General features: G+C 59.7%; 1 protein-coding gene across 3 annotated transcripts in view; it reads left to right on the forward strand.

Annotated features, from left to right (window-relative positions):
- SSBP3 (single stranded DNA binding protein 3) overlaps nucleotides 1–15,982 on the forward strand; it is a 147,498-nt gene that overhangs the window by 128,188 nt on the left and 3,328 nt on the right. For 2 of the 3 annotated variants that reach the window (XR_008556918.1, XM_054720580.1), the window contains exons 6-14: nucleotides 352–432; nucleotides 1,306–1,365; nucleotides 4,828–4,894; nucleotides 4,997–5,073; nucleotides 9,326–9,390; nucleotides 10,028–10,076; nucleotides 10,628–10,663; nucleotides 11,197–11,251; nucleotides 12,514–12,584. Coding sequence is in view for 2 of the 3 variants with exons in the window: in XM_054720580.1 (XP_054576555.1) it covers nucleotides 352–432; nucleotides 1,306–1,365; nucleotides 4,828–4,894; nucleotides 4,997–5,073; nucleotides 9,326–9,390; nucleotides 10,028–10,076; nucleotides 10,628–10,663; nucleotides 11,197–11,251; nucleotides 12,514–12,584 (561 nt within the window). In the remaining variant the exon portion in view is untranslated. The remainder of the gene's footprint in view (nucleotides 1–351; nucleotides 433–1,305; nucleotides 1,366–4,827; nucleotides 4,895–4,996; nucleotides 5,074–9,325; nucleotides 9,391–10,027; nucleotides 10,077–10,627; nucleotides 10,664–11,196; nucleotides 11,252–12,513; nucleotides 12,585–15,982) is intronic. The other variant, XM_054720581.1, reaches the window with a different exon arrangement.

Consider the following 15,982-nt stretch of genomic DNA (forward strand, 5'->3'; position numbering starts at 1 on the left):
CACACTGCTCGCTGCGCCCACGTCGACCAACGTATTTAACATGGCAAACTCCACTCCCACCCCAGTCGGTGCCGGGCCCTGCTCCTGTGTGCTTTGAGAAAGGAGCGTGCTTGATTTGATGCTTCCCTCCTGTCCACCCCTAGGCAGGTGTTGATCAGCTTCTCTCCCTCCCGCTCCACCGATGAGCTGGCGACCCAGGCAGCAGCTCGCACCTCCCCGCCAACCAGAGCCCGCCCCCCGCACGCCCGCCGCCCACCCTTCGTTTTGGTTTAATTTTTGTTCTTTTAAGCTTCTCTTGCGCTTCTCCATGTGCTGTGATCTATAACCTGCCTCTACTGTCTGGCCTCACAGGGTCCTCCGGGGTCACAGCCCTCGCCGCACGCACAGCCTCCACCCCACAATCCCAGCAGCATGATGGGACCCCACAGTCAGGTAACGCACTTGGCTCGCCCGCCCGGCCGGGGGGCACGGGGCACCAGGAGGACAGAGCCAGCAGAGGAAAAACAAAAATCACAACGTGCTCTTGCCATTGCCTTCGAGTCTTGATTGACAAATGAAGTGTTTTTGGGGAAAAAAAAATATATATTATTTTCTAAAGAGAGTTTTCATTCCTTGGACATCACGCCCAGCTTGGATACGAAACCAAAAGAAAAGAAAACCCATTTCTGTGACCTTGTCAGCGGCCTTTGCGTTTTTGTTTTTTCCTCTCTCACGTTTGGTTTGGTTTTTGAGTTTGGTTAACCATTCGTTTGTAATCGAAGCTGCATCCGAGCCTTTTCTTTGTGCACCCGCTGCTGAGAGCTTTCCTGCTCATTCCCTGCACTGAGTTAGGGAGCCCGCTGTCCCCACGGTTGTCACTGTGTGTCCCCTCCGCCCTCGCTCCCCTCCCCACCCTCTGTCAGCCGTCTCCACGTGCGCGCGTCCCGCTCTGCGCACCCCGAAAAGTGTGTGTCTGGGTTCCTTTCCTGACTCTCGGGTTTGCCCTCCCCACGAGCAGAGGTTCCCCTCCCTCGCCCACGTGGATGTCGCTGTTCTTCCGCGTCCTGTGCCACGTCCCCGCGGCCGCCCCATCGCCCAGCGTCGATCTCCGTGAACGGAGGCGGAGGCAGGGTCCCATGTGCGGTGGCACCTCCTGTTCCCTCTGCCCGAAGGGAGTTTTGCCCAGAGGGAAGAGGCCCCTGGGAGAAAGAGGATTTAGAAGGTGGCTAGCTGTAACCAAACTGGCCGTTGTGGAGTGGAGCGCATTTGTGTGTGTCACTGTGCGGGAGCGCAGGCCGTCACTGAACTGATTCCCTGTATTTGCAGCCTTTTATGTCACCGCGATACGCAGGCGGCCCCAGGCCCCCGATCAGAATGGGAAACCAGGTACGGTACCTCTTCATGTTCTCTCTCCCCCCTCACGCGGCCACCCTTGACCCCCAGCTGGACTTTGACTCCCACCCAAATGTGAGGGAAGGATGGGGAGGTGGGGGGACAGGTTTCAACAAGGTCGCTTTGCCAGCAGGTCCCCGGGAGGGCCCTGTGCCCACCCTGTGCCCGGGTGCAGCCCCGGCCAGCATTCGCCTGCCCCTCTTGGGCGGCACGAGCAGCAGGGCCGGAGCTCGGAGGGCACAGCAGCAGCAGCAGCCGGGGTGGGAACGCAGGGTTTCAGGCTCTGCCAGGGAAGGTGGTAACACCCTCCCCGCCTCCCAGCCCCTTCTTGGAAAAGGGTCTTCCTCCTTAATGAAGTTAATTGACAACGTGCATTTTTTCCTGGAAGCTTTAGTGAATTGCCAAGGCTGGTAAATGGAATCCTGCTATTAAGGGGAGAAATGGCCCGTAGGAATGCTTAGATCAGGAGCCCGGGAGGCAGCAGAGCAGGACGCTCGGGAGTTTTCAGTTGCGCTGGGTCTGCCTGCTTCCCAGACCCAGCTCAGCACAAGGAAGGATTTGTTCCTGTAATTGGGAAAGCGGTGTGCTGACGGGGAGGCGGACTCGGCCTGGTGGCGCGCCTCGTGCTGGCCCCGTGCTGGCAGTTCTAGGTGGTCTGGAGAATTGGCCCCGGCCCCTCCCCAGTTCGGCCCATCCAGGGGCGGGAGCGGAGCTGGTGACGGACAGATGAATATCCCCTTTTGAAGACGGACGAAACCTTAAAGAAACTTCAGGGAAATTTTTTTTTATGCCAAAATGTTTTTTATGTAGAATTCTTTGAGTGACCTTGCAAAAGCCTTAAAAAAACCTGACAGCAGCACCCGTGCCTCCAGCCCTTGCTGCCTCTGGAGCCGGGAGTCGGGTTGCCGGCTGGCGGAGTGTTCTCTGGGTGGGATCACTTCCGTTCTCAGGGCTCCGCAAGAAAGCCCCTGCGTGAGCCGGTGGGCAGGGACCACGGAGCGATGCTTCTAACCAGGAGCCCCCGGGGTTTTGAAGTTAAATTGCCTATCAGGCCCCCCTCCCCCCTTTTTTTTTTTCTTTACAAGTCGTTTGTTTCCTATTTTCTCTTGACACGAAGGAGACAAATGTAGAAAAGGAGAATTAGAGCCTTGGCTTTTTGAGCAAGGTGGGCCCCCCGATACCTCACAGATGAGGAAACAGGTCAGGGTGATGGGGGCGTGACGTCCGAAGTCTCCCCGGGAGCTGGGCTCCAGCCCGAGCTGTCCGCACCCCACCTGTTGGTTCAGCTCTCGTGGTTGTGGAGGTGCGGCCCCTGCCTTGGCTGTAACCAGTCGGCACGCGGGCCGCCTCTGCCATGGCACACCCGGCCCCAGCTGCGACTCTCCCTCTGCCCGTGCAGAGGCCTCCTGGCCGAACCGGCTCTGCCCCAGGGATGCTTTCTGGTCATCGATGTGGCCCTTCCTCCAGCCATGAAGGGACACGAGAGGAAACGTGTGTTTCTGTTTGTCAGTGAATCATGAGCAAGTGCCCAAGAGCAAATGGAGAATGAATCCTTACCTTTACCTGGTAATACAGGCCGGTCTTCCCAACCTCCCGCCACCCCTGTCAGAACGCGACACCGGTTTTCCCGCTTCCTGGGAACTCAAGACATTTTTGTCCTCCAAGCGGGGGAGGATGTGCCCCTGGGAGTTCCTTGGAGAGGGGCTCAGTTGGGGCTGCCAGTCGCACAGAAGCCTCCCGCCACCCCACCCAGCACAGCGGGGGGAAGCAGAGGCGGCAGGACTGGCTCGGGCTCACGTGGCCTCTTGGCTTAGGGCGATGAGAGGGCCCGTAGAGGGACAGGAATCTAAGGGTCCTTGGCTGGCCACAAAGTCTTGCAAGAACCAGCCTCTTACCTGCTTCCAGACATTGCCCAGCCCCACAGCTGCTCCATCTGCCTCAGCATCCTGGGATCCCCCAAACCAAACCGCCTCAGGTGTAACCGGGCTCAAGAAATATCCCAGTCCCCCAAGTGGGCAGACACACACCAGCCAAGTGACTCGGAGCTTGGGAACTTGGAGAGGAAGAGGGCTGAGAGAAAGCAGGAGGTCAGAGCAGGCTAAACCCTGACTGGAGAGAGAGACTGAAGACTGGTCCCTTCCCTTCCCACCACCTTGTACCAAAACCGGTTTGGAGTTCATTGTTGGGCCAGAGGCAGACCAGTGTCCCTCTCAGCCCTCCCGCAGCAGAGAGCAGATTGGGGGGCCCCATCACAGGTGCCACCTCGGAAGCACTGGCACCTGCAGGTGGGAAAGCGTGACCTGCTTTCCCAAAGGCCTTTCCTCTCAAAGGCAGGGCCCACGTTTAGTCCTCGGGCATGGGGTTCTAGAGGAAACTTGTCCTCGGGCATGGGGTTCTAGAGTAAACTTTCACCCCAGCGCTCTCTTTTCCAATGGCAGCTGAAATAACTTAAGTCCCAAGTAAATCACTTTAAAAATATTTTTTTTTATTGATTTCAGAGAGGAAGGGAAAGGGAGAGAGAGAGAGAGAAGAGAGAAGCATCAATGATGGGAGAGAATCACTGATCGGCTGCCTCCAGCATGCTCCCTACTGGGGATCGATCCTGCAACCTGGGCATTGAACCATGTGTCTTGACCGGGAATTGAACTGTGACCTCCTGGCTCGTAGGTCAACGCTCAACCACTGAGCCACGCCAGCCGGGCCCCAGTAAATCATTTTAATAGGTGTGCCAAGAAAGCCCATGGGCCCTGGTCCTCACCTTCCTAACAGTAACATCCCTGCATCAGGCTTGGGGGAGCAGGCTCTCACTCAGCATCCTGCTCGCCCCGCTTCCGAGACCTCTGCACCCCCGGCGTGGGAAGGTGGCATTTTACGTAAGGGACTCCGGAGTCCCGGGTATTCGTTCTGGCTCTGCCAGTAGGTTCCTGGGGCCTCTGGGCCTCATTCCCCGCTGTCTCCATCTCAAAGCCACCTCCTCCCCTGTTGCCCGTTAAAAAGGACCGCCCATGGTTACAGGATTTTAGCTGGTGGGTCTCTGGATCCCCACAGTTTAGAGACAAGGACAAAATGAGTTACATCTCCATGAGGCAAAGGAGAGACAGGGCAGGGGGTTGGTAGTGAGGGCGGGGGCCGTTGCTGCTGAGGCGCGGTGGCAGGCCACATGGCCAGAGCGAGACCCGGCTCCGGCGGGAGACAGGCCCACAAAGCAGCAAGGCGGAGCAGTGGTTCCTCGCCCAGAGACGAAGCCCGGCCCACACGTGCCACAGTTTGCACTAAGACCCCCGGGCTGACTGCCACTCCCAGGGGACCTCCCCCGGCTGGCAGGCGGCAGGAATGGTCTTGGGGAGACCAGGAGTGGCCCTAGCTGGTCAGGTGGGGAGCTGGGGCAGGCAGGCGTGTCCCCCTCTGTCCTCCAGCCTGGGGAGCAGCCCTCAGCCCCTGTCTCATCTCTTCCAGCCTCCGGGAGGAGTTCCTGGGACACAGCCACTGCTGCCCAATTCCATGGACCCCACACGACAACAAGGTAGAGAGGGATGGGTGGGCCGCCGGGGTGTGGGGAGTCGGAGGGGCTCCTCCCTCTACTGCCTGCCTCTGCCACTCACCACTCACCTACTCTCTCATGCAGGGCACCCCAACATGGGAGGATCAATGCAGAGAATGAACCCTCCCCGAGGCATGGGACCGATGGGTCCCGGCCCGCAGGTAACGGCCTGTGTCCATCCATTCCCCTGACCATCTGTGTGCCCCCGCCTTCTCTCCTCTTTCACAGTCTGTCAGTCTTTCCACTCGCTCGGCTTGCAGGGATGAGAGCAGAGGGTGTGGCCAGGTCCCAGCCCCTCTCTGCCCCGGGCTCGCTGGCCCCGCGCATAGCCAGGAGCAGCCCCTCGGCAGGCAGAGGTGAGGGACCCCAGGCAGGGTCCTAGGTGGCTGGCCCTCCTGGGGAGGGGGGTGCTAGCCTGTGGTTTGAGGGGTTGGGAAGGCAGAGGGGCTGTACCCAGGCCGTGGTTGGTCCTCCAGGAATCCCAGAGCCTCCTCCCGTCCTGGGTGGGTGGACTTGAGCTGATGCAAGGGTCACCGCTTAGCATGACCCAAAGGCGGGACAGACGAGCGGCTGTCCTAGCTCTGTTGCCGGCTCACCGTGGACAGATGAGTTCCTCCTCTGTGGGCCCCCGGAGCCTCTGCTCCCCGCTGTCCAGCAGGAGGGCGTCTGCGTTCACCCTCCTCTGCAGAGCCACCAGGTGGGAGGAGGCCAGGCTGCCCAGGCCCAGCTCGCTTCAGCCCAGAGCTTTTTCCTGTATCGTAAACCCAAGTGCCCTGTCTGCCTCTCACAGTTAGAACGCAGTGCTCGCTCCCTGTGACCCAGCTCCGTGCCCTGCACAGGGACGGCCCCCCAGCCAGCGGGCAGGGTCGGCAGGCCACCCGTTTCAGAGCCTTCTCGTGGTTGGCTCCCACTCTCCGTGTTGGAAGGTGGCAGGTGCTCTGTCCTCCCTGGGGAAGACGGCCTGAAAGGAGCCGGAAGTTGGGATAAGGGGCGGAGTTCCCTGGAGTGAGGGCACAGGGTTTTGTTGTGGGCGGTCCTTCCCTCTCTGCCCTGCCCAGGAGCCTGCTTCTCCTCCCACCTGCTTGTAGATGTTTGGGTTCTCTGGGCCCCCCCAGATGTTTGGTTTCTGGTTCCCTGGGGCTGGAGTAGCATCCCCCCACACACACACACCCCCCTCCCTTTTGTAGGAAGAGGGTCTCTGCGCCCCAAGCCCCCTGCCCTACCTGCATTGTGCTGGCAGCAGGCCAGCCCCTGCCTTCTCGGGGTGCTGCATCGGTGGTGGGGACACCTCAGGGAGGCCTGTCTTCTCTGGCCCTAATCCTAAAAGGCAAGCCCACTCCAACGGCAGCCTGTTCTGGTGTTTTCCTCTTTCCCCCAAACCTGACTTTTGGCCCTACTTTCCCTGTGACTGACCGTGTGGCCTTGGGCGAGTCTCTGGCCTCCTCGGTCCTCCAGCTGTCGTCTGTGAAATGGGAGATGTGCGTGGCCCTCCAGGGTGCCTGCTTCCCCAGGAGAGAGGACCTGGTGGGCACGGTCCCCCCAGGAAGCAGCCCTGCTGGCTGGCTGGCGGGGCCGGGGCAGGAGCCACAGGTGGTGCCCGGACCCTCCCTGAGGGGGTGCACGCTTCAGGCGTTTTTCGGGAGTGAGCACCCTACTTGTCATCTCCTCGCACCGTGTGGTGGTGTCCTGGGCTTCCGCCCGCCCCAGGCCCCCCTCCCCCCTTTTGCTCCAAGTGCAGGTCACTCTCCTGGTGGGAGGGCAACAGGACGCAGCAGCTTTGGCCCCTGGAAGACAGACAGATCTCTCTCTCTCTCTCTCTCTCTCTCTCTCTCTCTCTCTCTCTCTCTCTCTCAGTGGGCTGCCTGGGCAGGCGGTGAGCTTCCTGTTCTGTTCTGGAGGAGCCCAGATGAGGCTGAGATTTGTGGAGGGGATTTCGTAGCTGCACGAGGGGCTTAGAAGGGTCCTTTATGGGAGCCGAGGTTCTGTGCTGCTTACGGCAGGATTAGGGGCTTCGGCACTGGTTCTGCTGCCCACCTCCCGAGTCCGTGCTCACCACTGAGGACTGACAGCACTTGAGAGCCAGCATTTCCTCTGCTGCTCACGGGCCCTGTTGGGTTGGCCGTTCTTTGTCTCCAGTCTGTGGACGAGGCAGCCCAGTCCCAGCTCTGCTGCTGGCGTAGCTGCAAGAGGCACTGTCACTCTGCTTCTGTGCCTCAGTTTTTTCATCTTTAGCATGGGAATAGTGATGGGGTTGTGAGTGATTGCATATAAGTGATAAGAAGTACACAGCACAGCCTGGCACAGATAAGCATTATTGTTATTTGTGTAGTTTGCCCAGAGTAGCCAGCAAGTGGCTGGACCCGGGTGCTAACCTCCCCTGTGTTCTGACCCCAAATCCGTGGCTCTTCTCACTGCCCCCTGACATCTCTGTAAAGGGCCTGGCCCCTGCATGTCCCTGGAGCCTCCACTGTGTGCTCGAGGGCCGGCGCACACCTTCTCAGCCCTGATCAGGCGTGTGGGAGGCGGGCTTTAAGAGTGCTGGCTGGCCCTGGCTGGGGGGCTCAGTGGCCATAGTGTTGCCCACACACTGAAGTGCTGTGGGTTCTATTCCTGGCTCCTGTTGGGAGGCAACCAATCACTGTGTCTCTTTCCCACCAATGTTTCCCTCCCTCCCTCCACCCCTCCTCCTTCCTCCTGCCCTTCCACTCTCTAAAAATCAGTGGACAAACTATCCTTGGGTGAGGATTAAGAAATAAAAATTCTAAAGCAGAGTGCTGGCTGTGGGGTCCCTCTGTGGCTGTCCTGCCCTGCTCATTGCCAGCCAGCCTGGGCTGCTCCTGTCCTTGCCCACACCCTCTCGGGGCATTCCTCTGGCCTCCACGCCCGCTGTGGGTGACCAGGCAGAGGAGGTGGCCCCGCGGCAGTGCGGTTTGGGGAGGGCACCTGGCTGAAGAACTCAGCAGCAGCCTGGGCTTGGCTCTGGTTGGTAGCTCTGGCTCAGACTTCCCCTTCACCCATCCCCCCGGCCCCTCCAGTGTGTGGCACAGAGGGTGACTCCGGAGGCTGCGGATCCAGGTTGAAACCCAAGCTGTGTCCTTTGCTACCTGACTTTGGGCAGATCTTTCTTCCCTGAGACCTCAGCTCCTCTTCTGTGGAACAGGGATAATCCCAGCCTTGTTCTAAGGACCAAGCCAGAGGCTATGTATGAAGCGTGCTGTGTGCTCAGTGGAGAACAGCTCATCGTGGCTGTTCCTGTGCCACCAATTCTACCAACCGACTTCTTTCAGATTCTCCTACAGGACAGAGCTGAGCCACAGCCAGGCTCGTTTTACTTCCCTTCACTCCTTCACCGATCGATTCCGCACCTGGTGTGTGCCCCTGCTGCCGGGAGTGAGGGGCTGGGCAGGTCATTAAGACGCAGCTCCCATCTTCCAAAGGCACTTGGAGTTCAGCAGGAGATGGACATGTGGTCGTGATCATAACCCAGAGTGCTGTGGGCAGTGGAGGAGGGGAGTGCAAGGCATTATGGGAGTAGGACGGAGCCGTTAACCCCAGGGGGTGGGGCAGGGAAGGCTTCCCAGCAGAGGTGCGGTCCGAGCTGGGTTTTGCAGGGTGTGTAGGAGCCCACCCGGTGGAGAGGGGAGGCAGGGCTGTCTGACAGGACATGAGCCAGGTGGAAGTTCCGGGTGCCGAGTCAGGTGCTCTTGTGGGCCGTCCCACCTGCTCTGGGCTGGACTGAGCTGGGCTGGGACTCCTGGGAGTTTCCAGGTTCTGTCTGGACTCTTGTCTCACACAGAACCTGGATTCCTTCTGAGGTAGAAACCTGCTCAGGGCACTGCGCCTGGTGAGGCCCCACATGCCGGCGCCTGGATTAAGCCACTTGGTCTGGGGGCGGGGGCACACCAGGCCGGGGCAGGGGGTGTCTGTACATGCCAGGCCTCGGGGACAGCTGCAGGTCAGACTTTTCGGGAGCGTTTCTTCCCTCCACGTTCAGCCCCGGCCCCGGCCTGCCAGCAGCCCCTCCCTCGTTGTGTCCGAGGTGCTGGCACTTCCCAGTCCATTCCCCTTTCCCCGCCTGGACCTGAGCGGGAGGGGCCCATCAGCGCCCGGAGCCCAGAGACGTGAGGGGCTTGCTTGGCGTCCGTCTGTCCGTCCGTCCGTGTGCTTTTGAGAGAGCCCCCTGGAAGCCCCGAAGCTGCGTGTGAAGCTGTGCCTGTCCCTCTGTGCTGGCTTGTCATCGTGATCCCATCACTCGGTTCCCACCCTCCCTCCGCCTTTCTAAAACAAATGTGTGATTTGTTCTCATCAGGCTCTCTTCACGGACTAACCCTCTCGCCTGTATTCTGTCTGTTTTCCCTCCCTCTCTCCGGCCCCGTCTCCTTCTCATAGACTGACCCTTGGTTATCGTTGCAGAATTACGGCAGCGGCATGAGACCACCGCCCAACTCCCTCGGCCCCGCCATGCCCGGGATTAACATGTAAGGCAAAGGGACCCGCCGGCGGCTCCGAGCCCACGGCTGTCCCACCCTCTGCTGCCCTCCCGGGACACTTGTGACTCGAGTCGTCACTGGCCCCTCTCTGGGCCTCAGTCTCCTCCTCAGTGCGGCGAGAATGCTGCGGCCCGTCCTGGTGACGCGGCCCCACCCCAGAGGGTGCTTTACGTGCTCAGCACGGTACACGGCTTAGCTCGCCTGCTCTTCACAGTAGCCCTGCGAGGAGGTTGTTAGCTACCGTTCACAGGTGAGGGAACTGAGGCACAGAGAGGCGAAGCCACTTGCCCAGGCTCACACAGCACCAAGTGGAAGGGTCCAGATTTGAACCCCTGTACGGCCGTTCTAGTGCTTCCGTGTTTCTTACCCGCTCTGCGGTGATGGGTCCCTAGGCAAGAGCACATGCAGAGGAGGTTTTATGTACTTCACAGGTTTTCCTGTAACTTAAGGAGTTTGTAGATTTCTACCCATGGAACCAACTACCCATTCCAGCCCCAGAACCCGGTGGTCCCTTAGCCCGGGGCTGGTAGGCAGGACTTCCTGTTAGTCACTCTGCCCCTGCTGGCACCTCCCCTTGGCGTTGACGGCACCTTTTTCATCGTCTCCATCTCTCTCCCTCCGTCAGGGGCCCGGGAGCTGGCAGACCCTGGCCCAATCCTAACAGTGCTAACTCAGTGAGTACCAGGTCACGTGGGCGTGTTTGCCAGGGAGGGGATTCTGGGGTGCAGGGTGGTTCCTGTCCCGGGTTGGAGGGGATACAGCAGGTCTCTACCTGACGCCTCTAGGAGAAGCCCACCTGTAGGCGGGAGCTTGGGAGTAACGTGCGGGGCCATCCTGGGCTCGGCCCTGTTTCTGCAGAAACGGGTGTGAACTGAGAGCTGGGCTCCGAGCACCGTTCACATAGAGGCTCCTGCGGGACCAGCACTCAGAGGAGAGGGCCGGGAAGGGGCACGCCCAGGTGGTCCATGGCGAAGCATAGAGGCGTGGGGCAGCGTCCCTGCTGTCCTGCCCTCTGGAGCTGGAGGCCCCCTGGCTCCCTGGGAGGTTCCCAGGATCAGCTCGGTGCAGGAGCTGGGCTCGGCTCACACCCCTGCCCCTGGTTCAGTGGGTGCCACAGCCGGTCCCATCAAGAATGAGTCGTGTCCCCAAGTGGGTTTAGAAGCCAAAAAGTGCTGCCTGTTGGCGGAAGTGACTCTGACACGTGCTCCCTGCCTCTTACTTCTAGATTCCGTACTCCTCCTCATCACCCGGTACCTACGTGGTAAGTGTGTGTGAGTCTGGGTGCTGCATGTCGAGCCACTTGTGACTGAGCGTGCAAGAGAACTCCTCAGGGAGCCCTGTCTTTTCACTTTCAAACACATCGGAGCACAGGTTCCAGCTGAGCTAGACCTTCCTGTCATTCTTCCGGAGTTTGTACCTTCTGCTGGTCCCAGAGTTCCCAGCAAGCCCTGGAATTGGCATCCCCATCTCGGGGCTGACTAGTGGGTGGGTGGCTTCCAGCACAGGCTTCTGGTTTCACTGATCAGCATGCGTAGGAGTACACGTACACACACACACACACACACACACACGCACACACGCACACGCGCACACACGCCTCGGTTTAAAGAAAGAAAGGGGAGCATCCAAGTCCAGTCCCCTGGGGCTCAAACAGGCGTGCGTGAGGGAGGGTGAGCGAGAGCTGAGTGCCGGCTGGCCCGGCGAGCGCTTGCTCCTGTCCCGGCCAGAGCTCGGTGGCCTCTCCCCCCTGTTACCACCCTGGGTTTCTGATGTCGGTTTTTGTCTCATCTCCAGGGACCTCCTGGCGGTGGTGGCCCCCCAGGAACACCCATCATGCCTAGTCCTGCAGGTGAGGGCTTGGGGAGGGGTGCCTTTGGGGGTATGGGAGTCCTGGTGGGGGGCACAGGTGCAGAGCCAGAACTTGCCAGCCACTCAGCCTCCGCAGATCACCTTGACGTCCGGGATTGGGGGGCGTGAGGTCCCTGGTGCCTGAAACCACTGTGTGGCCTCAGCCAGATCACGGCTCCTCAGGTTAAGGGACGAGCAGAGCAGGGCGGTCTGGGACAAGGGTCTCACTGGCCCGGCTCCCTTGGTCTGAGGGACCCCTATCCGATTGTACGTTTCTCCAGGTGACTGAGAAGGGGCTTTTGGATTCTGGCAGCCGGAGCCCAGGACTCTGTGCCTGGTCCTCTCTGTAGGAGGCCCCTTCTCCCTTTTCCTTTAACCAGCGGAGGGCCTACAGCACACGCACAGCATCGTGTGTGTCTCTCCCAGCTAAGAATAGCACGCCACCAGCGAGGAGTTCAACACAGCCCTTACCCACCCAAAAATAAAAAGTGGGAGGTGGTTGGATTTCTGCCTGAGGAATATGGGGCCTGCTCCTGATACAAACATGTTCGCTGGTTTCCTAAGGAGACCTTTCTGGCTAATTGGGGAGACCGAGGGGTCCCTCTCTCCCACCCTCCCCTCTCGGCTCCCCATAGCGGGAAGCTCTCGGCTGCAGGGGTGGAGCTGGCGGGCGCAGGCGTGATGTTCCGCTCCCACTCCGACTCCTTTCTGCTGCTGCATTTTTATGAGCGGCATGACCTACATTCAGACTGGGTCACGTTAAACCACTCCATATGCTAATGTGGCTCCTGCCCGGCCCTGCCTCTCCCCCTGCCCCACCAGCCTGGCAGGGCGGCCCCTGGGTGATGTGTGGTGTTTCTCTTTCCCCGGTTTGATTAAAACTGCTGGGCAGGGTCAGGGAGCGCACAGGTGGCGATCTGGCTGCCCCCGCATTGCCCCAGCCAGGGAGCAGATGTGGGGTGGGGTGGGGTGCGGAGACAAGAACTGGGACCTGTAATCCCCCTTTGCCTTGTCCACACGGCGGTCCAGATGTCCAGACACCCCGAAAGTCTTCATTTCAGGGTTGAGTGGTTTACACAGTTGAATTTTCTGTGATTAAAAACTTTGTGAATCTTCATTAAATACAAATTAGCCAGAAAATGGCGGTACTTAAAAGAAATTTTAGGTGATAAAATACAAAAGAATGAGTTCAAGTGCCACGAGTTTGTTTTAATTAAGAAATGAATTAATCACCCCGACTTGCGGGTTCCCACTATTCTACAGATTCAACGAATTCCAGTGACAACATCTACACAATGATTAATCCGGTGCCGCCTGGAGGCAGCCGGTCCAACGTAAGTCTGCTTTCTAACAATTTACATATCAGATACCATAACAAATCATAATTAACTTCCTCGGCTGAGGGGAAAGCAACTTTAATTGATTTCAGCCATTTGTTTCCAACGATGAATAAAATAAACCGTCAGAAAAGTGATTAACTCTTGGGCGCCTCCGTCCCCACCTCAGCTGCCAGGGGCCAGGAGAGAAGGGGATGAAGCGATCCCCCCTCGTCTGGTCAGAGCGGGGTGCCCACTGGGGGCCCTGCTGCCCTGTGTGGGGTGTTGGTGCCGGAAAGCACCGGCTGCAGGTGGGGTTTGGGCCGTGCCACACCCTCCCGCGTCTGTTTCCTTGGCCACGCCGCGAAGAGTGGAGGCCGCGCAGGAGCCCGTGCCTGCTCGGGGACCTGCCGCCTGTGCCTCCGCCTCCTTGGGGAGCCCTGTGACCCTCGCACCTTGCACCTCTCTGCCTCTCTCCAGGCCGTTCCCCCGGCAAGAAGCCCCCCTCCCCCTCTCGGCCTCAGAGTTCCAACCTTCAGTGATGTTGCAGCTCCAATCCTACCTTTTCTCATCACCCTCTCCCTGCCCCTCAGTCCCGGGTCCCGCTCCCAGCTGGGAGCGCCCCGAGGACAGTGCCGGTCCGTCTCCTCCAGGCAGCCCTCCCACGCCAGCCTGGAAGGCGAACCCCGCCAGCCTTGCCCCCTGGGGCTCAGGGTGTGGGAAGGAGGCTGCCTGTGACATCAAGTCTGTGGACTGCAGAGCCAGAGCGTGGGCTTGGGGCCCCCAAATTGTCTATGGCTTTTGGGGTGCTCTATTTCGTTTTGTTGGCTCGGTTCTTAATATGACGTCTAAACCACCCCACGTGCTGAACTCTGGCGTGAGCGGCCCCACGCTGGTCACGGCAGGTGTTCAAGCTCGGCAGCCTCTGTGGTGAGGGTCCGTGTCCGCCTCCTCGGGTGCCAAGAGGGGCCGTAACCAGGGACAGTGGATGGGAACCTCGCATCACACCTGATGCCCCTCATCCCTCCCTCCCCTCAGCACCTCCCACCACCCCGCCTCATCACCCCTGGTTCCCACGAGGGTGACCGGCCATCGGGTTTTCGCTCTAAAAGCCTCGTGTCCCAGGACGACATCCCAGGACACAAGGCCCTGGTTTATGGCAGTGGCTGCAGACACTTGGGCGGGAAAGTGTGGGACCTATACAGCGGCCAAGACGGGGACTAGGCACCCTGTTCGGCGTCCATTCCCTCCTCCCGCCGTCGCCGTGTTCCTCCTGACCACGGGCCTGTCCCTGGCGACCTGTGGCTCCCAGGGGTGCGACTCGAGTGCCGCAGTCGCGCGCCCCGACGGCGCCCCCTGTGGCTCTGCCTGCAGGGAGCTGCCCTGCTGTGGAGACGGCAGGTTTCGTTCTCATGCTGTGCGGGTTGGGACCGTGCTTTCCAAGGGTCCAGATGATGAAAACGAGAAGGATGCCCGCGCCAATGGGACCCCGACGTCACTGGGAAAAAGACAAAACGGCCGCGTTATTTTAACGACAGGTGGGAGGACACCCACCGCTGGACTAGGGAGGTGGACAACCAAGACGGGAGGTGGTGCGCGCCTCCTGTGGAGGAGGGAGCGGGGGGACTGCGCGGGGCTGGGAAGCGCATTGGAGACGAATCGCCCACGGCTGAGAGACAGGCACAGCCTTCTAAATCAGTCAGAGGTTTTTTGCATCCTGCAAGGAGACACCAAGGCTCAGTCCAGAAGAGCGGCGGCTGTGCGCAGTCGGACGCAGCCTTGAGGGCCCTCGCCACCCGGCCCCTGAACGGAGCCGGCGGCGCGGCGGAGGCGGAGGCCGCCGCTCGGTCCTCCGGGTGAGCAGAGCAGGGTGTTGATGACGAGCGCGGTGGTCCTCTCTGTAGCGTCGATTCCGTCCGATCTTGCCAGCACGCAGGCGAGCTCCCCGCAGGAGGTCACGGGGTGCAGCGCGTCCTGGCCGTGGAAGCGGGTCCGACCGCAGGCCTGGGACACTTGGACTCGAAAACCGGAGATTTAAATCGTCCTCCCGCTTCCTGTGAAGAAAATGCAACTCAAAGATCGTTGTTCTCTTGTCCAAATACAAACTTGGGCTGTGCTCACTGGTCTGCGTACTTGGCAGACGGCAGCAGTTGATTTGGCAGCTTCCGTTGCGTCTGTGAACCGCGTTCCTGCTCCGTGTCCCGGTGCCTGGCCCCCGCGCGGCTCCGGGGACTGATAGCTCGCCTGTGAGGTGAGGCTTTCGGAAGTAACGGGAGTGTTTGCTCTCTTGTCCGTTGCCTCAAAACAGGCAGCTGCGTGCAACTAATGCGGGTTTTGACTTTATGGAAATCGAGAGCCTCACACACCTGCCCGCAGGATGGCCATCTTTGCTGGCCGTAGGGAAGGTGTTAAAATGTTGGCCTGCTGCGCTGTCCTTCTCTGACTAGGAAACGCATTGAGATGAGAACGGAGAAAGGAGTTACACCGAAAAAGAAACACGTGCTGCGTCCCCAGAACCGTCGGGGGGTCTGTGCAGAGGCCATGAGGAGCCTAGAAGTTTGGGGTCGGGGGTAGGGAGGCAGAGGGGCTGCACAGAGCCTCCTGCGGCCACGGCGGTGGCTCGACTTGTAGAAGTGAGACTGAGGACTCAACAAATGTCCCAGGAAGGGCAGCCCCCTAAACAGGACTTGCTCGGTTTCTTTATCAGAACTGTAACTTAATTGGAACCCGACGTGGGTCTCACACGCTCACATTGCCTTTCTGCTTTGAAACCGTTTTCCCTGAGAAGGAGACGTGTGCTTGCCGACGACGGCGCTGCGGGTGTTGAGAAATGACGGACCTCGGAGCTGGTAGCTCCTCTGGTGAGCGTACAGATACCAGGACTCCCGGGTGAAGGGCTGCTCCTTACACCAACGCCCAAAGTTAACTGGAGGCAGACCCGAGGCCGAATGGCAGAGCTGGCGCCGTCCGGCGGGAGAAAGCCCCGGGGTGGGCCTCGTGGCCTGGGCTGCGCGACGCCGGCTTCGCTGCAACCCCCGAAGCACCGGCGACGAGCGAACCAGCTGCACTGGACCCGTCAACGCGAACTCGGGCGCTTCCGAGGACTCGTCAGCCGTAGCGGGGAAAACACTTGTAAATCACACATCCGGTGAGGGGCTCGAAGCTAAAATATGTAAAGAACTCTTAAAACTCGGTAGTTTTTTAAAAACCCAATTAAAAAATGGACCACGGGTCTGAAGAGACATTTCTTCAGAGAAGAACAAATCAACAGTGAAATGACGCTCAGCAGCACTCGGTGCAAATGAAAACGACAAGAGGTACCACTCCCACCCAGGAGGGTGGCTGTCGTTGGAAATCATAACCAGTGTCGGCCAGGACGGGAAGAGACGGAGCCCTGCCCCCCCGGTGGGCGTGTG

The sequence above is a fragment of the Eptesicus fuscus genome, chromosome 9, assembly GCF_027574615.1.
Source record: "Eptesicus fuscus isolate TK198812 chromosome 9, DD_ASM_mEF_20220401, whole genome shotgun sequence".
Classification (NCBI taxonomy): Eukaryota; Metazoa; Chordata; class Mammalia; order Chiroptera; family Vespertilionidae; genus Eptesicus; species Eptesicus fuscus.